General features: G+C 45.2%; 1 protein-coding gene across 2 annotated transcripts in view; it reads right to left on the bottom strand.

Annotated features, from left to right (window-relative positions):
- Positions 1–22,129, bottom strand: part of LOC144684149 (adenine phosphoribosyltransferase) — a 36,534-nt gene extending 14,405 nt beyond the window's left edge. The window contains exons 1-3 of one of the 2 annotated variants that reach the window (XM_078547811.1): positions 22,003–22,129; positions 19,632–19,756; positions 5,354–5,447 (exon numbers count right to left, since the gene is read on the bottom strand). In XM_078547811.1, the coding sequence (XP_078403937.1) occupies positions 5,354–5,447; positions 19,632–19,754 (217 nt within the window). In that variant the 5' untranslated portion in view covers positions 19,755–19,756; positions 22,003–22,129. Of the gene's footprint in view, positions 1–5,353; positions 5,448–19,631; positions 19,757–21,947 lie in introns of both variants that reach the window. The other variant, XM_078547810.1, reaches the window with a different exon arrangement.
- Between the last annotated feature and the right edge of the window lie 1,408 nt (positions 22,130–23,537).

Here is a 23,537-nt window from a genome sequence, read left to right as displayed (position 1 = left end):
CAACATTGCATTTGCCTTCCTAACTACCGACTCAACCTGCAAGTTAACCTTAAGAGAATCCTGGACTAGGACTCCCAAGTCCCTTTGCACTCCAGACTTCTGAATTCTCTCCCCATTTAGAAAATAGTCTATGCCTCTATTCTTCCTACCAAAGTGCATGACCTCACACTTTCCCACGTTGTATTCCATCTGCCACTTCTTTGCCCATTCTCTTAACCTGTCCAAATCCTTCTGCAGCCTCCCCGCCTCCTCAATACTACCTGTCCCTCCACCTATCTTTGTATCTTCTGCAAACTTCGCCAGGATGCCCTCAGTTCCTTCATCTAGATCATTAATGTATAAAGTGAAAAGTTGTGGTCCCAACACTGACCCCTGCGGAACTCCACTAGTCACTGGCCACCATCCTGAGAAGGACCCCCTTATCCCCACTCTCTGCCTCCTGCCAGACAGTCAATCTTCTATCCATGCTAGTACCTTGCCTCTAACACCATGGGCTCTTATCTTAATGAGCAGCCTCCTGTGCGGCACCTTGTCAAAGGCCTTCTGGAAGTCCAGGTAGATAACATCCATTGGCTCTCCTTTGTCTAACCTACTCGTTACCTCCTCAAAGAATTCTAACAGGTTTGTCAGGCATGACCTCCCCTTGATGAAACCATGCTGAGTTTACCCGATTTTACCATGCACTTACAAGTATTCTGAAATCTTATCCTTAATAATGGACTCTAAAATCTTACCAACGACCGAGGTCAGGCTAATCGGCCTGTAATTTCCCATCTTTTGTCTCACTCCCTTCTCAAACAGGGGGGTTACATTAGCGATTTTCCAGTCCTCTGGGACCCTCCCTGACTCCAGTGATTCCTGAAAGATCACCACTAACGCCTCCACTATCTCTTCAGCTATCTCCTTCAGAACTCTGGGGTGTAATCCATCTGGTCCTGGTGATTTATCCACCTTCAGACCTTTCAGTTTTCCTAGCACCTTCTCCTTGGTAATGGCCACCAAAGTCACCTCTGCCTCCCGACTCTCTTGAACTTTGGGGATGTCACTCGTGTCTTCCACTGTGAAGACTGACGCAAAGTACCTATTCAGTTCCTCCGCCATTCTTTATTCCCCACTACTACTTCTCCAGCGTCATTTTCCAGCGGCCCAATGTCCACTTTTGCCTCTCTCTTACCCTTTATATATCTAAAAAACTCTTGCAATCTTCTTTTATATTACTAGCTAGTTTACCCTCATATTTAATCTTCTCCCTCCTTATTTCTTTTTTAATTGTCCTCTGTTGGTCTTTGTAGGCTTCCTAATCCCCTGGCTTCCGACTGCTCTTCGCCGCATTGTATGCTTTCTCTTTAACTTTTATGCTGTCCCTGACTTCCCTTGTCAGCCATGGTTGCCTCGTCCTCCCTTTAGTATACTTCTTCTTCCTAGGGATGAATTTTTGCTGTGTCTCTCAAATTACTCTCAGAAACTCCTACCATTGCTGTTCCACTGTCTTTCCTGCTAGGCTCATTTCCCAGTCAATTTCTGGCCAGCTCCTCCCTCATGCCTCTGTAGTTGCCTTTATTCAACTGTAATACTGTTACATCTGATTCCAGCTTTTTCCTCTCAAATTGCAGGGTAAATTCTATCATATTATGGTCACTTCCTCCTTAGGGTTCCTTCACCTTAAGCTCCCTTATCAAATCTGCCTCATTACACATCACTAAATCTAGAATTGCCTGTTCCCTAGTGGGCTCCACCACAAGTTGCTCCAAAAAGCCATCTCGTAGACATTCCACAAATTCCTTTTCTTGGGATCCACTACCAACCTGATTTTCCCAGTCTACCTGCATATTGAAATCCCCCATGATCACTGTAACCTTGCCTTTCTTACACACCTTTTCTATCTCCTGGTGTATCTTGTGCCCCACATCCTGACTACTGTTCGGAGGCCTGTACAAAACTCCCATTATGGTTTTTTTACCTTTGCGGTTCCTCAACTCTACCCACACAGATTCTACATCATCTGACCTTACATCATTTCTTGCTATCGATTTAATTTCATTTCTTACTAACAAAGCAACCCCACCCCCTCTGCCAACCTGCCTATCTTTTCGATAGGATGTATATCCTTGGATATTTAGCTCCCAGTCCTGATCCTCTTGCAGCCATGTCTCCGTAATGCCCACCACATCATACCTGCCAATTTCAATCTCGCCACAAGCTCATTTACCTTATTTCGTATACTGCGTGCATTCAGATACAACACCTTCAGTCCTGTATTTCCCGTCCCCTTTCTCATTGTCGTCCCTTTATCTGATGTGCTTGAAGTTAGATTCCTAGCCCTTTCCAAACACTCTGTCCTATTTTGTGTTCTGGAGACTTTAATAGCCTCTCCTGGGCTCTCCTTTCTTTTCAGTTTTTTCATAATTTTCCATGAAGTTGAATCCATCCCCCCACACGCTAACCTGCTGCTTTGTTTCCCATTAGTCATACTTCTTGGAGTTTTACCCTTCCCCCCCCCCCCACACTTTCTATTTTAAAGTCCTGTTGACCACCCTATTTACCCTTTTCGCTAGAACATTGGTCCCAGATCGGTTCAGGTGGAGACCGTCCCAACGGTACAGATCCCTCCTGTTCCAATACTGATGCCAGTGCCCCATGAAATGGAACCCCTCTTTCCCGCACCACTCCTTTAGCCACGTGTTTACTTCCCTTATTCTCGCGTCCCTATGCCAATTTGCACGTGGTTCGGGTAGTAATCCGGAGATTATAACCCTTGAGGACCTGTTCTTTAATTTAGTTCCTAGTTCCTGATAATCCCCAAACAGGTCCTCTTTCCTAGTTTTACCTATGTTATTTGTCCCGACGTGGAGCACAACAACTGGATCCTCCCCCTCCCTCTCCAATATCCTTTCAAGCCGGTCAGAGATGTCCCTCACCCTGGCACCGGGCAGGCAACATACCATGCGGGACTCTCGATCCTGCTTACAAAGGATGCTATCAATTCCCCTAATTATAGAATCCCCTACAACTACCACTTGTCTTTTACTCCCCCCTCTTGAGTGCCCTCCTGTGCCATGGTGCCGTGGTCAGCTGGCCCATCCTCCCTACAGCCCTGTTCCTCATCCACACAGGGAGCAAGTACCTTGTACCTGTTGGACAAGGTCAAGAGCTGAGGCTCCTCTGTTCCTGAACACAGGATCCCTCTACCTGCCTCACTTGCAGTCACACCCTGCTGACCCTGACCACTGACCGGACTTGAGGTACTTAATCTACTGGGTGTGACCGCCTCCTGATAAAAAGCGTCCAGGTAACTCTCCCCCTCCCGGATGTGCCGCAGCGTCCGGATCTTGGACTCCAGCTCATCAATTCTGAGTCGGAGTTCCTCCAGCAACCAACACTTGCTGCAGATGTGGTCACTGCAGCTTGCAATGGGATCTGTCAGCTCCCACATCACACAGCTACAGCACATCACCTGCCAAGCCATCTCTACTTAGATAATTAATTTATTAATTAGCTTTGCAGTTTTTTTTTCAAATTTGGTGCAGATTTCCGTTCTTTGACAGTGGATCCTCCTCGATTCCCTCCTGAGTCGTGGTGACTGCGATGACTTCTCCCAGAATGCTTCAGTCATTTCTCACCAGCGCCCTCTGTTGGATGCCCTTCCTCCTGTTGAGTGCAAGAGTCCTTCTCCTCGATTCCCTCCTGAGTCGTGGTGACTGCAATGACTTCTCCCAGAATAAACTACCTTTTAGCCTTTTTCGATTCCTTCACCCCACCCCACCCCCACTAGGGCTATCTGTACCTTGCTTGTCCTGCTTTCTACCCTTAATTAGCACATTCCTTGATAATATCACCACCTTCAATACCTCTTTGTCCTTTTGTCCGTGACATCTTTTGGCTATCTCCACCTATCACTGGCCCTCTATCCAGCTCTACTTGTCCCCACCCCCCCCCCCCCCCCGCCCCATCCCCCCTTAAACCAGCTTATATTTCACCTCTCTTCTATTTTTACTTAGTTCTGTTGAAGGGTCATTCAGACTCGAAACGTTAACTGTGTTCCTCTCCGCAGATGCTGCCAGACCTGCTGAGTTTTTCCAGGTATTTTTGTTTTTGTTTTGGATTTCCAGCATCCGTAGTTTTTTGCTTTTATCTTAATACAACCAAAGTGTTTATTACACCCCCATGGACACAGCAGACTCAAAGGAAGCCTGACCAAAGGTTTTGCATTAGGCACATTGGATTAGAGCAGGCTCCAACCATAAAAAACTCTCAGCCTCCCTACCTCTCTCCTTTCTTTTAAGATTCTCATTAAAGTCTACCACTTTTGACTAAGCTATTGGCCACCTGTCCTGATATCTCCTTAAACGGCCTTTAAATCTCCTTAAATAAATATCACATTTGGTCTGATAACACTCCTTGTGAAGCGCCTTGTGAAATTTTACTATGTTAAAGGCACCACATAAATGTAAGTTGTTGTTGACTTAAAACCAACAGATTATGGTCGCCTCGTAGATGTGATACCGGAATAGCTCGGAGTTCAAATCTCATCATGGTACGTTGTGAAATTTAATTCAATGTATCTGCTAATTTATGGTATAAGGTCAGAAAAAGTGAACGTGAAAGCAATTGAAATAAAAGCAGAAAATGTTGGAAACGCTCAGCAGGTGGAGAGAGAAACAGAGTTAATGTTTCAGATGACCTTTCTTCAAAACTGTACGAAAATGAAAGACTTCTAAAAACTCATCCAATTGACTAATGTCCCGCGGGAATGGGATCCCGCAACCTTCCCTGCTCTGGATGGCCTATACGTGACTCCAATCCCAATCTATGTAGTTGGCCCTTAATGCCCTCCGGACAGTAAATACTGCCATGAATGGGCAGTATACAGCTTTCACATGTTCCTCCAAGAAAATCTATAAAGATGCAAACTTACCGTGTCTCTAAGCAAATGGCCTACTATCAAATAAAGCTATCCTAAGCTAGTTGGTCTAAACATTTTGTTGCTGGCTGCGAAGGCTGTCTGTCTATTGGGAGTTCGTCCTGCCAAGCTGTCAATCACTGGGGACTCTAGATTGGGTTTACCCTTAAAATTGTGAACAAGCAACAATACCCACTATGGCTATTTAGTATTAAATGAAAATAATCTTTGTTGAACATCTAAGGTTGCAGTCAATGATATCTTAGAGTTTTGCATTGTTTCAAAGCTACAGAAATTTGTATTAGTAAGCAGAGTGATGAATTAACATGGCAACAATGGCTCTAGTATTGAGACAATGCTAAATTTAACATTACAGGGGTGTTACAACTTAACAAAAAATTCTTGTTCAGGCAATACAATTAAATTGTTGTAATCTCTGTGTTACACATATACCTAATATGAAGCCCATGGCATCAATCCCAGCTATAAGGTCAATGGTGTCATTCTGGAAGGGCTGAAGCAAGTCTTCAATGCAGTCCTTAAAGGCCTTAAAAATAAATAAAAGATGAATCTTAACCCACCAGAGTAGACGTAAAATAATTGTTACATCAAAATTGATCTTTTCGTGGAACATTTTATGAACCTAAACTTGATTTTGCATATTCTTCGTTGAAGTGGCTCCTCTGTAGATAGGAATATAGGAGCAACGATAGGATGTTTAGCTCAATTACTGTTCTGCCATTCAATCAGATCATGGTTAATTTGTAGATAACCAATGGAGACCGGGATCCAACTGGTGATCAAAGGATGGAATTTCCATGAGAGAGCTCCAACTCATCCATCCTAACTTCAGCAGAAGATTAGTAAAAACCCCAGGAAAATGGTATCATCGTCAATTTTCTCCTGCCAAAGTCACAGCAGCGGAGTGGGAGACGAGAACCTACATTTTCTGAATGGCATTGTCTCTGGCAATGATAAATCATTTATTTACATATTGTGGGTGCTCAAATAACATTGTTTGAAAAAATTATGCTCAGGCGTCTCCTCATAGGAGGGAAAGAAAATCAAAGAGATGTTAATGTCCAGCCCATTACTTTGTAGTGGCCCATTCAGAGTGAGTTGGTGAGGCTTGGAAGGATGTTTCCTGTCTGCCTTCTTGACTGTAATGGATACGTGAGGTGAAGAGCTGACGGGAAGTGGGGACAAAATGGAAAGATTTTATAACCTGACAGAATGAAGTCGCAGATGATAAAAGAAGTGTCCGTTCATAAACCCGGGCAGCATGAGGCCACCATCTGGAAGGGTTCCTAGCATCAGCTGAGTGCCAAGGAGGAGTGGGGTGGAGTGGTCTCCATAGCCCACATCAAGTAAGGCCTAAGGCTTCCATGTGGGGCCTGGTTCTTGTTCCTCCTGACCCACAGTACTTTTTTTTTTAGGTTTTAAAACCTACTGTTTTCTGCTGTGTCTCTTAATCTCACAGAATCACTGAATTCTTACAGTACAGAAGGAGGCCATTTGGCCTGTCATGTCTGTGCTGTCTTTCCATAGTAGTAACTCACCCAGTGCCACTCCTCCACCTTCTCCCCTCAGCCCTGCACATTCTTCCTTTGCAGTTAACAATCCAATCCCCTCTTGAATGCCTCGATTGAACTTGTCTCCACCACACGCTCCGGCAGTGCATTCCAGATTGTAACCACTCGCTGTGTGAAAAAGTTTTTCCTCATGTTGCCATTGTTTTTTTGTGCCGATTACCTCAAATCTGTGCCCTCTTGTTCTTAATCCTCCCACTAGTGGGAACACTTTTCCCCTATCTACTCTGTCCAGACCCCTCATGATTTTGAATATTGCTATCAAATCTCCTTCTCTTCTCCAAGAAAAACAGTCCCAACTTCTCCAATCTATCTACATAACTGAAGTTCCTCATCCCTGGAACCATTCTTGTGAATCTTTTCTGCACTCTCTCTAATGCTTTCCCAGCTTTCCTAATGTCCAAGCCCAGAACTGGATGCAATACTCCAGTTGAGATTGAGCCACTGTCCTATACAAATTTAACATAACGTCCTTGCTTTTATACTCTATACCCTTATTAGTAAAACCTAGGATGCTTGTCACAAGGCTATGCCCCTTTATTTTTGAAAATATGGACCAGAACTTTTAGGATGGAGGGATTTCCCTTCCCACTAACCGACAGTCAGAGGAGAACACACCCCTGCCGATACTGCCAACCTCGCAGCAATTTAAAGCTCCAACAAGTGTTAATTGGCTGGAGACAAGACTTCTGACCCTCACCAGGAGGAAGTGCCACCTCAGCATCCAATCAGATTGTCCAGTCTAGTCAGACTCTTCAGTCCCTGCAGTGCCAGAGGCTGTAGTGGACGGGACTGGGACTGTAAACAGTCCCCACTTTCTAAGTCCAAGGAGTCCAGGACCAGGTAAGTGTCTCAGGACGGGGTGGGGAGATGAGGCCCAGGGGATGGGCAGAGAGGAGTGGGGGTGTTGGTGGAGAGGTCAGGGTGGGGGAGGGAGCACCTGCAGGGCCAGACCTTTTGTGGGGGTGCCTGATGTTAAAAGGAGGCTGCTAATGGAGGTGCAGCCCCTTCCTGCCCTAGGCCTGAACACGGTTCTTTTGTTTATTCATTCATGGGATGTGGGCTTCGCTGGCTGGGCCAGCATTTATTGCCCATCCCTTGTTGCCCTTGAGAAGGTGATGGTGAGCTGCCTTCTTGAATCGCTGCAGTCCATTTGGTGTAGATACACCCACAGTGCTGTTAGGAAGGGAGTTCCAGGATTTTGACCCAGCGACAGTGAAGGAACGGTGATATATTTCCAAGTCAGGATGGTGAGTGACTTGGAGGGGAATTTCCAGGTGGTGGTGTTCCCATCTATCTGCTGCCCTTGTCCTTCTAGATGGTAGTGGTCATGGGTTTGGAAGGTGCTGTCTAAGGAGCCTTGGTGAATTTCTGCAGTGCATCTTGTAGATGCTACACACTGCTGCTCCTGTGCGTCGGTGGTGGAGGGAGTGAATGTTATGGATGTGGTGTCATCAGGCAGGCTGCTTTGTCCTAGATGGTGTTAACCTTCTTGAGAGTTGAGGGAGCTGCACTCATCCAGACAAGTGGGAAGTATTCCATCACACTCCTGACTTATGCCTTGTAGATGTGGGCAGGCTTTGGGGAGTTAGGAGGTGAGTTACACATCACACGATTCCTAGCCTCTGACCTGCTCATGTAGCAACAGTATTTATCTGGCTAGCCCAGTTCAGTTCCTGGTCAATGGTAACCTCCAGGATGTTGATAGTGGGGGATTCAGTGATGGTAATGCCATTGAATGTCAAGGGGTGGTGATTAGATTCTCTTGTTGGAGATGGTCATTGCCTGACACCTGTGTGACATGAATGTTACTTGCCACTTGTCAGCCCAAGACTGGATATTGTCCAGGTGCATTTGGACATGGACTGCTTCAGTAATTGAGGAGTCGCGAATGGTGCTGAACATTGAGCAATCTTCAGCGAACATCCCCACTTCTGTCTTATGATGCAAGGAAGGTTATTAATGAAGCAGCTGAAGATGGTTGGGCTGTGGACACTACCCTGAGGAACTCTGCAGTGATGTTCTGGAGCTGAGATGACTGACCTCCACCAACCACAACCATTTTTCTTTCTGCTAGGTATGACTCCAACCAGCAGAGAGTTTTCCATCTGATTCCCATTGACTCCAGTTTTACTAGGACGCCTTGATGTCACACTCAGTCAAATGCGGCCTTGATGTCAAGGGCAGTCACTCTCACCTCACCTCGGGAGTTCAGCTCATTTGTCCATGTTTGAAACAAGGCTGTAATGAGGTCAGGAGCTGAGTAGCCCTGGTGGAACCCAAACTTGGCATCAGTGAGCAGGTTATTGCTAAGCAAGTGCTGCTTGATAGCACTGTTGATGACCCCTTCCATTACTTTCCTGATGATGGAGAGTAGACTGATGGGGCGGTAACTGGCCAGGTTGCATTTGTTCTGCTTTTTGTGTACGGGACATACCTGGGCAATTTTCCACTTAGCTGGGTAGATGCCAGTGTTGTAGCTGTACTGGAACAGGTTAGCTCGGGGCGCAGCAAATTCTGGAGCACAAGTCTTCAGTACTATTGCTGGAATATTGTAAGAGCCCATAGCCTTTGCAGTATCCAGTGCCTTCAGCCATTTCTTGATATCACTTGGAGTGGATCAAATTGGCTGAAGACTGGCATCTGTGATGTTGGGGACCTCTGGAGGAGGGCAAGATGGATCATCCACTGGGAGCTTCTGGCTGAAGATAGTAGCAAAAACTTCAGCCTTATCTTTTGCAGTAATGTGCTGGGTTCCTCCAACATTGAGGATGGCGATATTTCTAGAGCTTCCTCCTCCAGTGAGTTGTTTAACTGTCCACCACCATTCAGGACTGGATGTGGCAGGACTGCAGAGCTTAGATCTGACCCGTTGGTTGTGGGATCGCTTAGCTCAGTCTATCACTTAGATAAAAGCAAAAAAACTGTGGATGCTGGAAATCCAAAACAAAAACAAAAATAAAAATATCTGGAAAATTGCTGCTCATGCTTTTGGCATGCAAGTCGCCTGTGTTATAGCTTCACCAGGTTGTGACCTCATTTTTAGGTATGCCTGGTGCTGCTCCTGGCATGCCCTCCTGCACTCTTCATTGAACCAGGGTTGATCCCTTGGCTTGATGGTAATGGTAGAGTGGGGGATATGCCGGGCCATGAGGTTACAGATTGTGTTCGAGTACAATTCTGCTGCTGCTGATGGCCCACAGCACCTCATGGGTGCCCAGTCTTGAGTCGCTAGATCTATTCGAAATCTATCCGATTTAGCAACACGATGGAGGGTATCCTCAATGTAAAGGCGGGACTTCGTTTCCACAACAACTGTGCAGTGGTCACTCCTACCGATACTGTCATGGACAGATGCATTTGTGGCAGGCAGGTTGGTGAAGATGAGGTCAAGTATGTTATTCCCTCTTGTTTCCCTCCCCACCCGCCGCAGACATAGTCGAGTGGCTGTCATTTGGGACTCAGCCAGCTCAGTCAGTAGTGATGATACCGAGCCACTCTTGATGATGGACATTGAAGTCCCCCATCTAGAGTACATTCTGCGCCCTTGACACCCTTGGTGCTTCCCCCAAGTGGTGTTCAACATGGAGGAGCACTGATTCATCAGCTGAGGCAGAGCGGTACGTGGTAATCAGCAGGAGGTTTCCTTGCCCATGTTTGACCTGATGCCATGAGACTTCATGGGGTCCAGGGTCGATGTTGAGGACTCCCAGGGCAACTCCCTCCCAACTGTATACCACTGTGCCCCTACCTCTGCTGGGCCTGTCCTGTCGGTGGCATAGGGCATACCCAGGGATGGTGATGGTGGTGTCTGGGACATCATCTGTAAGATATGATTCCGATGACTATGTCAGGCTGTTGCTTGACTAGTCTGTGAGACAGCTCTCCCAATTTTGGCACTAGCCCCCAGATGCTAGTAAGGAGGACTTTGCAGGGTCAACAGGGCTGAGTTTGACGTTATCATCTCTGGTGCATAGGTCGATGCCGAGTGGTCTGCTCAGGTTCATTCTTTTTTGTGACTTTGTAGCAGTTTGATACAACTGAGTAGCTTGCCAGGCCATTTCAGAGGGCATTTAAGAGTCAACCACATTGCTTTGGGTCTGGAGTCATATGTAGGCCAGACCAGGTAAGGACAGCAGATTTTCTTCCCTAAAGGACATTAGTGAACCAGATGGGTTTTTATAACAGTCGACAATGGTTTCAAGGTTATCATTAGACTCTTACTTCCAGGTTTTTATTGAATTCAAATTGCACCATCTGCCAAGGTGGGATTCGAACCCGGGTAACCAGAGCATTACCCTGGGTCTCTGGATTACTAGTCCAGTGACAATACCACTACGCCATCACCTTTGGGCTCCTCCCCCCCCCCCATTCCTGATCTCCTTCCGCCAGCCTGAAAATCGAGACTGAACAGGAAAACACCCTTAGTTGGCCAATAATTTGCCACTTAAGGGCGTCAATTGGGGCAAGGGCAGGTGGGCCGGCCTAGGCATTCCCCACCCAAGCGTAAAATTGCAGAGAGGTAAGGGTGGGTGGGGGCCCAGTGGGAAGGCCATCCGAGAAATTTTACGTTTACACCCCAACCTACAAACCCGCTATTGGGGGATCCTAAAATTCTCCGATGATTTTTCAACTTTCAACTGACTGTAAATTTTACAATTTGAAATAAGACAGAACAAACCAATTTAAATGCAAGGCCACCTTCCAAAGTGAAGGTGAAAAACAAACAAATCACCCTCAGGGGAGTGTGAAGAAAGAGACATTTCCTATAGTTCAGAGACCCATCAAAACTCATCACTAAGTCTAAGGATGAGACATTAAAATACAAAATTCTGCATATTGAAACAATAGCTGCCACAGATAGACCCATCCAAAAACCCCTTGGAAATACACAATGGGTGAAGTACTTCAGGCTGCAGACACTGCAGAGAGATTGCAAGAATTTGTTCAGCAGAGTAAACAGGCTGAAAACTGGGCTCTCTCCCTCTTTCTCTTTTGGAACAAGTGTATGACCCAGTTCAGAAGTGAACTTTGTTAGAAATCTACCAGCCAACCAAGATCTCATAATAATTGCAACATCATCTGCACCTGGCCGCATCCATGAAACCAACTAATCCAAATCGGCCACAACGTTTAAAAATCTACACCTCAAGGGCACTTAACCATTTAGGGCAGAATTTTCCCTTTGGCGAGCAGGAGCGTAAAATGACGCGCAGTGACATCGGGCAGGCGTCCCAACGTTCACTGCGCGTCATTTCGGTTTTCAGTTCGGCAGGCATGCAGCCAAATCGGCTGCGCGGCCGCCAAACTATCAACGGCCTATTAAGGCCTATTCAAAAGTAATTAAAACAGTTGAAGGAGCTACCTGTCCAACCTTAAGGTTGTCGGGGCAGGCAAAGAGCCCAGGCGGCCTTCGCATTTTTCATGAAACCTCATCCACGGGCAGGATGAGGTTTCATGAAGGGTTTAAAAATTCAATAAAAGTTTTAATAAAAACTCAATGACATGTCCCAGCTCATGTGACACTGTCACATGAGGGAACATGTTTTAAAAGTTTTAAATTCCTTTATTTCAAAGATTAAAATTTAAACTAATCTCCCTGAGGCATATCTGTGCCTTAGGGAGATTTCTGCACTCTTTTGCCCCAATCGGGGGGCACCGATCGGGTTTGCGCCCACCCCTGTCCGTCCCCACACAACCCCCCTGACGGGGGAAAATGCTGCCCATAATCTTTAAACTTTCATTTTCATTGGACTCTAATTTTTACTTTTTTTCTGATACCTTCGTGTGTGATGTCATTTTCATTATTTTTTCCTTGGGTTTAGTGGTTAGTAAATTTGCTCTTTCTTTGACTCAAGAAATCCTTGTTTGATTGGCTCCTTATTGCTCACTGCTTAAATAGTTAGACACATTTGGATTTGGAAAAGGCATGACCTCGTGAAAAAGAAACTTAATCCTTTGTTGTGACCAGACGAGGAGGCTGAATAGAGGGAAGCTAGTTTATTCCTTCTCACCAGGTCATAACATGCTGTGTACTTTATTAACTGCTCTCTCAACCTGGTCTGCCACCTTCAATGAGTTATGCACTTATAGACCCAAGTCACTCTGCTTCTGCACCCTCTTTAGAATTGTATCTTTTATTTTATATTGTCTCTCCATGTTCTTCATACCAAAATGAATCACTTCACACTTCTCTGCATTAAACTTCTTTTGCCAGTTATCTGCCCACTCCACCAATCTATGCCTTTTTGAAGTTCTACACTATCCTCCCCATGGGCTACAATGCTTTCAAGTTTTGCATCATCCACAAATTTTGAAATTGTGCCTTGTACACCAAGGTCCAGGTCATTAATATACAAGAGCAAGGGTCCCAACACCAACACTGGTGATCTCTACTGCAAAGCTTTGTCCAGTCCGAAAAACATCCTTTAACCAATACTCTGTTTCCTGTCACTCAGCCAATTTCTTATCCCTGTTGCTATTGTCCCTTTTATTCCATGAACTATAACTTTGTCCACAAGTCTGTTGAGCAGCACTTTATCAAATGCTTTCTGGAAATCCTTGTACACCACATCAACAGCATTACCCTCATCAACCTTCTCTGTTACCTCATCAAAAAACTCCAGCAAGTTAGTTAAACCTGATTTGTCCTTAACATATCCATGCTGGCTTTCCTTAATTAATCCTCATTTACCCAAGTGACTATTAATTTTGTCCAAATTATCAGCCCATTACTTCCAAGCTCCTGGTGTCATGCCCCTGGGATACCCCAAAGAAGCACTGGGGTCCCTCCCCCAGAAGTCCCCACATAAGGATTGTGCAGCAATTGCCTGGATAGTTCAAACTTCCACTGGGAAATTGCCCTCCACTGGCAAACATTCAAAGCTGCGGTTTAAATTGCAAAGTTTGGATGGTTCCGACTACCTTACAGTAATAGTTTCCCAGAAAAAGTTAGAAGAATTAAAACCACTTCTAGCTTCTGGGCAACTATAGTACTGACCCACCCCCTGACGCTCCACTGGACTCCCTGACTACTCCCCACGCTCTCAATACCCTTCCCCCAAACCCCCACGGGACACCCTGACTACTCCGACCCCACTAACTACCCACCCAATCCCCCTCCAACTGCCCTGACAGCCCCTGACTGCCCTCCCCACCACTGACTGACCTCCCCACCCCCTTCCCCCAACTACCCCCGACAACCCCCTTGCACCCGACTATCCTCCCCACCTCCCCAACTACTCCCCCCAGCCCCCCACTACCCACCTCCCCCCAACTACACCCACATCACCCGACTACCCCCTGCCCCAGATTACCCCTGAAACTCCCAACTACCCTCCCCATCCCCCACTGGTCACCACCCCCACTGACTGTCCCCCACTGACCTGATCCCTACATTGACCATACCCCCACTGACCACCTGACCAAAGCCCCCAACTGACCACCCACCCACTGACCACCCGACCCCCTCCAGTGACCATCCCCCCTCTGGCCACCTGACACCCACCTCAACTGGCTACACCCCCACTGACCATCCCCACTCCCTACCCACCCTACACCCCAACCCCCATCCTACCCAATTACCTTACAAACGTACCTTCTGCCTGGCTTCTCAAAGTGGCTGGACCTTTAAGCCCACCTGCTTTACAGCAGCTAGTACAGTAAAAAATGGGGGCATCGTCCTTACCTTTGACTCAGTTGCCCTCGACACAGGGCCTCAGGAACCCGCACCTTTCTCTCCCAGCCTGAGTCGGAAGGTTGGGCGGGAAAGGTGCGGCTGCATTTCAGGGTGAGTAATTAGGAGAGGAGTGCGATCCAACTCCGATTGCCACTCCACTGAAGTTACAGCCCAAAGTTTCTAGAAGCTTCCCCACCAGGGAAGAACCCTTTTATTGAACAACTTATCAACTATTTTGAACCCTCCCCCGCCCTTTTTTGAACAAAGGTGTAATATTTGCAATTCTCCAGTCCTCTTGACATCACTCCTGAGTGTGAGGAAGATTGGAAAATGATGGCTAGTGCTCCTGCAATCTTCACTCTCACTTCCCTCAGTGTCCTTGGAGGCATTCCACCTGGTCCTGGCACCTTATCAACTCTTAAGTACAGACAGCCTATCCAATAAATGCTGCTTATCAATTTTAAACCCTTCTCGTGTCTGAATTATTTCCTTTTTCACCGCGACCTGTACAGCATCTTCTTCCTCAGTGGAGACAAATGCAAAGTATTCATTTAATACTTCAGCCATGCCCCTTGCCTCCCCTTTTTGGTCTCTAATTGGCACTCCCTCCTCCTTCTACCACCTTTTTACTATTTATACCCTTATTGATTTATGCATGAGTACAGAGGGCATGACTGAGGTAATAAACGAATACTTTGCAGATGCAATTACCGAGGAGGAAGATGCTATGCAGATCATGGGGAAACAGGGGGTAATTCAGACACGAGAAAGGTTTAAAATTGAGATAGAAGACATTTGCATTCCCTTTTATGTTAGTTCGCGTATTTGTTTTTCACTTCCCCTCTGAACTTGCTATATTCAGCCTGGTTCTTGGTTGTATTGTCCACCTGATAACTGACATGAACCTACTTATTCTTCTTCATCTTAATTTCTATCTTTTCTGTCATCCAGTGAGCTCTGGATTTGTTTGCAGTGCCTTTCCCTTCATAGGTTATGAGCCCAGGCTATCTCTTCTCTAAAGGCAGCCCATTGGCAGATACCATTTTGCCTGCCAACCTTTGACTCCAATTGATCTGGGCCAGATCCATTCTCACCCTGTTGAAGTTGGTTTTCACCCGGCAAATTATTCTTACTTTGGATTGTTCTTTGTCCTTTTCCATAACCATCCTAAACCCTATGATACAATGATCAATGTCCCCTAACTGTTCCCCTGCTGACCCTTGATCCATTTTGCCTCCCTCATTCCCAAGAACCAGGTCTAGCAATGCCTTTGTAGTAATTATAGTTCTGACAAATGTAGGGCTGTAGCTTTAAGAATAACCCTCCGGGAGGGGGTTCTTCTTTAGTTATAGAGTTAGATGCATACATACAGTTGCTGCTGCTGTCTTATAAATAAAGTTCAATGTTCCCACCAAGAAAAATTGCCTGGATAATCAACTCTATAACAAACTGGCGATGAGGATGGGATAAATCAGATCCGATACTTTCCCTCACCCAGTGATTGAGAGTATCTAAGTTCATTAAAAAGAAAGGAAGATATACTCATCCGAGGTGCCACAGTTTGACAGAATCGATCCCTTTGAACCAGCTACAGATGACTGGTCTCAATATATAAAACTTTCAAGCCAACAAAATCACAGGGGTGGAAAAGAGGAGAGCGATTCTCCTGAGTATTTGTGGGAGCAAGACCTACAGTTTAATCCAAGTTTGACGGCCCCCAGTGCCCCAGATTCGAAGATCCTCAGTGAATTAGTAAATCTTGTTAAGAGACATTTCCAGCCCAAGCCCTCAGTCACAATGCAGAGGTTCATGTCCAATTCACGGAGTAGAGCCCCAGGAGGGACCATTGCTACCTACGTGGTGAAATTAGAACAACAAACGGAATATTGTGATTTCAGTGAAACCATGAATGATATGCTCAGGGATCATTTGATAAGTGACATGCAGGAGGATTCTACTCAGCAAAGCTTGCTGGCTGGAGTGGATCTTGATTTGAAGAAAGCATTAGAAATAGCGCTTGCCATGGAAAGTGAAGGGATTCACAAGCAATTCAAGGTAAGCAAAATGGCGCCGCGCTCCTAGTTGGTCGGGAATGGTCATCCAAAAGTGGTGCAAAACGGGGGCAAGAAATTTCCCGTCAGCGAGCGGGGGCGGGGCCCCCTCGCCAACACGCAAAATGATGCAGAATGATGTCGGGCGGAACTCCCGATGGCACCCCACGTCACCACGTCATTTGCATTTTCAGGTAGGCGGGGTGCGCAGCTGAGTCAGCTGAGCGCCCGCCGACCTGTCAATGGCCTATTTAGGCCATTCAGAAATCGATTAAGCTCATTAGTGAACCTGCCCGTCCAACCTTAAGGCTGGCGGGCAGGTCAGGAGCCCTGGCGGGCTTCAGAAAAAGCATCAAACCTCATCCACGGGCGGGATGAGGTTTCATTGCTGAATCAAAAAATTAAGGGACGCTTTTAACGAACGTTATGTCCATGTCCCAACTCAGATGACATTGTCACATGAGGGGATATGGCTGGTGAATGAAATTTTCACTGCAGTAACTTCTTTACTTTGGGAACCGATCTCCCTGAGGCAGCACTTAGTCTCAGGGAGATCGGAGCGCACCTCCGATTTTAGGAATCCCCCACCCCCAGCACAGGAAGCGCATAAGGCTTCCCTGTGAACTTAATTGGCCCACCCACTAAAAATGGCAGCACCCCCTCCCCACCCCACCATATCGCGGGTGCCGATCGGAGGGCCACCTGCCCACGCCTGCTTCCACACTTCCCCCACAATGGGGGGAAAATTTTGCCTGGGGTCTATGCTGTGAAGCAGGCATCAGCCCCCGCTAACTGCAAACTTAGAAGAAACAGCTTAGCAGCAAAGTTGAAAACTAACTTTTATTGAGGTGGAAACAATCATTCTCCTAACGATTGGCAATTTAAAAAGGTGGAGTGTTATTTTTGTCACAGAAGTAGGCACATACTGAAACATTGCAAAGCAAGATTAAAACAGGCTTCCAGGCAACAAACTAAGTCCAAAGAAGTATATAGTGTGGAAGAGCCAGAAACAACCAATTCTGACATTTAATAATTATTCAGCATGAAAGTTGGGAAGACAGCCAATAATTACTGTCACATTGCAAGTGAATGGTAAACCCTTAAAAATTAAAGTAGCACTGGTGCTCCTACCATGTAATAAGAGAAAATACTTTCAGATATTTAAATAAAGGCGCTCAACAGTTAAATTTGGAACAAACATCTGCCAAATTGAAAACATACACAGGTGAAGAAATCCAGGTAAAAGGTACCACCAGATTAACTGTTCATTATAGACACCAAACAGCACAACTACCAGTGATAGCATTAGAAGGTAGAGGACCAAGCCTTCTAGGTCGAAATTGGTTGAGGGAAATTAACCTTGATTGGCCAGTGAGATTTCAAAAGGAAGCAGGAAGAGTTCCTGAGTTGAAAAAGGAACAAGGCAAGGTACTTCAGAAAGATCCTGGAGATTCCAAGGACCAGAACTGGATGAAAAAAGTGTGTGTGGCCATTCAGCAACCTGAGGAAATGAAGACTGTCTTAAACAACGACACGGAAGAACAGCAGAAGAAACTCAAGGAGACTCTGCTAAATGACAGAATTCAAGATGAAGTGAGTGAGCTTGGCAAAGAAAAGGAAAACCTGTTGAAAGACCTTCACACACGACAAGGATCCCTCAGGTCAAAGTTTGTACCTCTGGAAAATTGCAAAGAGAAACAGGAAGAATTTAATGTCACTCTGAACAAACTGAAGAACCAGTTGGCAGAGAAGATGCAGCGATGTTCAATGTTCCAGGAGGAAGCCAAAAGATACAAGAAGGAGACAGAAGAGCTGAAGAATCAGCTGAATGAAGCTAAAGAGGCTTTGAAAGCAAAAGTCGTAGAACTTTCCAAGATGCAAGTAGATAATGAAATCACGGGGAGCTCAACTACTGAACTAAGACAAGTTGAGATTTCACCTGAGAGAAGTCTGGCCGGCAGTAAAGTCAAAAAGAAGGCCGAGACTAAACTCTGTGATAGAAAGAAATAGACAAAAATTAAGAAGGTTCCAAAAAGACAATAAAAGGTGGGAATGAAAAAGTGAATCATTGGAAACTAAACTCGTTTGTTTCCTATTTCATTAACAGAACAACCCCCCAAACTACCAACAGATGCAACAGCTGCAGAGTTACTGGTGAGGCCCTGCCTTCAGACAAGACTAAGCCTGATACTTCCCAATTTGGAGGGGAAGGTGGAGAAATGTCAAGGGAACCAAAAAGCAACCCATGATTTGCATAGTTGTGAGCGACAGTTTACTGTTGGAGAAGCAGTATACAAGGAATTTCAATGGAGGATCAAAGTGGTTACCTGGTAAAGTAAGCTCTGTGACCGGACCAATGTTGTACCATGTGGAAATGGAGGACCAGACCACCCGTAAACACGTGGATCATTTAAGAAGAAGGGAGATATCCCAACAAAATGATGTTCCACCTGTAACCATTGCTGAACCAGTGGTTCCTGTTGAGGTTGCCCAACTAAGGATTGACATGCCTGATGTCTCTGTCGGAATGGAAGACACTGAACTGCCTGTGCCTAATGAGGTATCTGATGATAATGTGGTTCCAGAGAATGTGGGTCCTGCCAAAGAATCGGAAATCATGGAGCTACGACATTCCACACGGATCAGGAAACCACCTGAAAGACTGAACTTGTAATTTCATAACCTGTATAAATATTGTAATGTCATGAGATAAATATCCTTGTAAATACAAAATGTACAGAGAAGTTAAAGGGGGAGGAATGTAGTAATTATAGTTTTGATAAATGTAGGACTATAACTTTAAGAATAATCCTGTGTTGGAAGATCACAAGATCTGTGTAAATCAATGAGTTAGCAGCGCGGGCTGCCTCTAGGAGGGAGTTCATCTTTAGTTACAGAGTTTGATGCACACATGTAGCTGCTGCTGCTATCTTGTAAATAAAGTTCAATGTTTCCACCAAGAAAAGTTGCCTGGAAAATCAACTCAATAACAGCTTTCTTTCTCGTTGGACAGGAATCTAACTTATGGAAGGCTTGGCCCGGTTGGGAAGATACCAGTGCACCTACCAGCTCAGGCTTCTGGTTAAAGTTCGATATGACTCTGGCCAATCCTGTACAAGGATCTTTCTCTGTGCCCAGTTCATGCTGGCCTGGACCTGAGTGTTTTTTTTTTAACCAAACAGCAGTGCTCATTTAAGCTGTGACAATTTTTAAATCAAAATAATAGGCTCCCAAAAGTAGAACACCAATTGAAGCATGCATTTTTTAACCTGTGTGTCCGAATTGTGTTGGTCTTCCTGTATTGGCACAAGTAAATATCCAGTGAGCTACATTATTACTACTTTGCATGAGCTATAATGCACAATGTCAATACCATTGTGTTCAATGGATTGCATATTATTAAGTCTACCTACCTGTTGGTTACAGTACAGTCTGGATGGATCAAGCCAGGCATACCGTGGGCCCTTTACATTGGGTGCCATGAGAGCTAAATACCAACTTTTTCCACGCTCTGGTAGGATAGTCAATGCTTCCATGCTACAGAGTAAAATAAAACAAGGTCAAAGAGCAACCAATGTACGTAAAGGTTACAGCACAGAAGCAGATCACTCAACCCAACTGGTCTATACCAATGTGTATCTCCACATGAACTTCCTCCCACCAAGCTCTTCTTTGAACCCTACTGACATATACTTCCATTCCTATAAAATAGAATGTGCTTTTGGTTTTTGGAAGCTCCCACAGTTAGCACAAGGAATGTGAATCCTCTGTTCATTCCCTAATGTCAATAGACTTCCATTCTTAATATCTGCACTCGGCTATTAATTGTGGTAGGCTCAAGCATACCTGACTCCTCCTCCACCTCCTCGCGAGCTATTACTCGTGCTTCAATCTGCTTTCCTACTTCCCCTTCAAACACTAGAACAAGATCATCAGCAATAGTCTCTTTCTTCATGTCCGTTATACGAAAAACATCATCGTGACTAATATTAATCACTTGTGAAACCAAAGCTGGATATCGAGGAAAATATTGGCCCTTACTTGAGTAGAAATTAATGGCATCTGATCGACTTCTGTGCTTTGGTGCTGCTTTAGTAATGTCAGTGTCAAAAGTTGTAACCCAATCTAGGGTCAGCTGCAAAAATACTTTAGCTCCACCCATGGAGCCTGAAATAGGCCTTGAGGCTGCAGTCAAGACTGCCTTGGCTATTAAAGATAATAGCGTAACATAAACCGATTTTTAAAAAAGCGTAATGTACTGCTTCTTAATATTGGACTCAGCAGAGATCGCTTTTCCAGTCTTTCTCTAGCTATCTTGCGTCTTATAAGATTTCAAACAAATCCAACTCTCAAATAGTTTTAGTGAACTTGCAAAACCCCTCAGTGTTACAAGGTGAGTGACTTGAATTAGTCAACACGCTATGTTTGTATTTCCAGTGGTGGAACTTTGAAACTAATCACCCAGGAGACTGGAGGCAGTTCAGTAGCTTTTTATTCCTGTTGTGAGCTTTTGAATTGGCCAATATGAGGCCCTCCAGCACTTAAGAAGCAGCAGCCTGCCTTTTCAGATAAATGAAGGAGATGGTGCCCCAAGGTGGAGGCGCGCTCTCCTGGCTTTTTTAAATTTAAAATTTAAAAAGCCCTTCACACCCAGGCTAACATGGTAGAGGGAAGTCCCTCTACAGGGCGGCCTGCAGCTACAGCAGAAGCCTGCCTGTAGTGCCAGCTCCCCCAGCCGTCAGGAGGCTGCCTCCAGGTAACTGCACTGTTCCCTAACACCTCAAGGGACCTGGAGGCTGACTGGAAAATTCCAGTCAGCCTCCGACAATAGGCCTGAGAAGCTGAGAAGGCCATTAACTCGCTGAGTTGGCTACCCACCGTTTGCAGACAGGTAGCCCTTCCACCAGTATCCACCCCGATTCCACCTCCAGGAAAATGGCTCGGGGCAGAATGGTGCCATAAAACTGATATGCTGACCAGTGGCTTGAGTTTACGCGCCTGCCAGTCTGCCGTGTCTGGCTCTATTGGGGGCCAATAAGTCAGCCCCTGAAGTGTAAGTTAGAATATTTAATTCAATGTAAGATAATGTACAGAAAATGAAGTAACAAGAGGGAAAGAAAGGTGGGATTGAGAGAGGTTAAAAAGAAGAATCCTTAAAAATTTTTAATTTTTTTTTACATCTCCAACAATAATTAAAATCTGAAGGAATGAGACTCCACCCTTGTAAAAGTAAATCTTCAGCACTAGTGAGGATGTTTGGTAGCAATTAATACTTTGCAAAAAGTTAAACATACAGTTCAGTGGACAAGCCCAAGCTTTTTCTGAGGTCTTTACTGGGTATCTACTGTATTGCTCCCATTAAACTATTAATTCAAACAGGCAATTTAAAATAAATAACAGTCTTGCTGGATAAAACCTCAAACTCACAATGTCAAAATGTCTGGAAAATGGCATAAAAACCATTTCTTCATGGGCAGTACTGAATTCCCAGAGGAGAAACTTTCCAGAACTTGCAGGCAGTGCTCAGAGGGAATGTTCACTCTGCACGATAATTGCAGAATTTAATTCAAAAATACAACACAGGAACAATACTGCCTTTACCCTTATTGAAATCAAACGTTGCTGAAAAGCAGATTCTATTTTTGGTTGACAATGATCTACTTTCCAGCCCATTATTTATTGCTTTAAAATCCCCTTCTCGAATGGATAAAACGATGAAAATGATTTACCTTTCTGACCGTTGCTTCTACCTCAATTCATATTTCTCCACTTTTAGAAACTTACCCCCACGGAAAGTTTGATTTACAAATTGGTGGTTACTTCAAGCTTCTTTTTTCAGAGTTTTTCAGTCCTTTTGCTCCTGGACTTTGTTCAGCTCTGCTTTATATATTATTAACCCGTGAAGTACTGCCATTGGGTCAAAGTACCCTAATAAACAAACTTTTACAATTTCAAGCTATGTTGAACAGTAGCTTGCAAACTCAAGGTTGTGGATCATTGGGCATCTGTGTGAAGTTCTGGAGAAGTGTCATTGTCCGAATGCGCAATAGCGATTGCTGTTAGTGAGCCTATAATTTCAACAGATTGGGATTATAGACCATAAGACGTAGGAGCAGATATAGTCCATTCGGACCATCGAGTCTGCTCCGCCATTCAATGAGATCATGGCTGCTCTGATAATCTTCAACCCCACTTTCCTGCCATTTCCCCATAACCCTTGATTCCTTTACTGATTAAAAATCTGTCTATCTCAGCCTTGAATATACTTAACGACCCAGCCTCTACAGCCCCCTGCGGTAAACAATTCCACAGATTAACTACCCTCAGAGAAGAAATTCCTCCTCATCTCTGTTTTAAATAGGCGACCCCTTACTCAGGTTATGCCCTCTGGTCGTAGACTCTCCCACAAGGGGAAACAACCTCTCAGCATCTACCTGTCAAGCCCCCTAAGAATGTGTGTTTCAATAAGATTGCCTCTCATTCTTCTAAACTCCAATGAGTACAGGCCCAACCTACTCAACCTCTCATAAGAAAGTCCTTCCATACCCAGGATCAACCTAGTGTACCTCCTCTGGACTGCCTCCAATGCCAGTATATCTTTCTTTAGATAAGGGGACCAAAACTATTCATGGTATTCTAGGTCTAAGCATAGCATTTCTAATTCTATTACTAATACAAGATATTATGGGTGAGTTTCGGTGTTTGGGTGATCTGTGCAAATTCTCACTTGCACAGTGCTCTGCATCGCATTGCACAATATCGGTAGACGTGAGTTTCCTGCTGCACTGGAACCATTTAAAGAGTTGCAGCTTCCATTTAGAGGCAAGCAACTACAAGGGATTCATTGGGAGATATAAGAAAAAAGATCAGCCAGAGACTCTGCCGATTTATGAATTCTGAATGAACTGAAACTCATCACTTTTCAATGGAGGGCAGAGGTCCTACTGTGTGAGTTCAGGAGGAAAATCTAGCACCGCAGGACACTCTCCTGAGAGGACAACTGTGTAGTACAAGGCTGTCCAACATACAGCCCACAAGCCAGAGTCTGACCCAACAAGGGTTTCTATCCAGCTCGCCAAACGCCTGCCAAATGCAAACCAACCACCTGCTAACCCGCCAAAAAACACTTAAGTACAGGTAAGTGGAAGTGACAATTTTTTAAGAAGCTGCACATCCAATCACAGGCTGTTTAACACCCATGTTTGCTGCTGATATGTTCGCTAGTGAGCCTATCAGCAACAAACACAGGAGACAAACAGTCTGCGATTGGGCGAGCAGCAATCCGTCGGGGTTTCCAGAGAACCAGAGCAATGGCGGCA

The sequence above is a fragment of the Cetorhinus maximus genome, chromosome 9 (assembly GCF_964194155.1).
Source record: "Cetorhinus maximus chromosome 9, sCetMax3.hap1.1, whole genome shotgun sequence".
Taxonomy (NCBI): domain Eukaryota; kingdom Metazoa; phylum Chordata; class Chondrichthyes; order Lamniformes; family Cetorhinidae; genus Cetorhinus; species Cetorhinus maximus.
The sequence above is the reverse complement of the archived record's forward strand: the minus strand, read 5'-3'. Positions and strand labels throughout refer to the sequence as shown.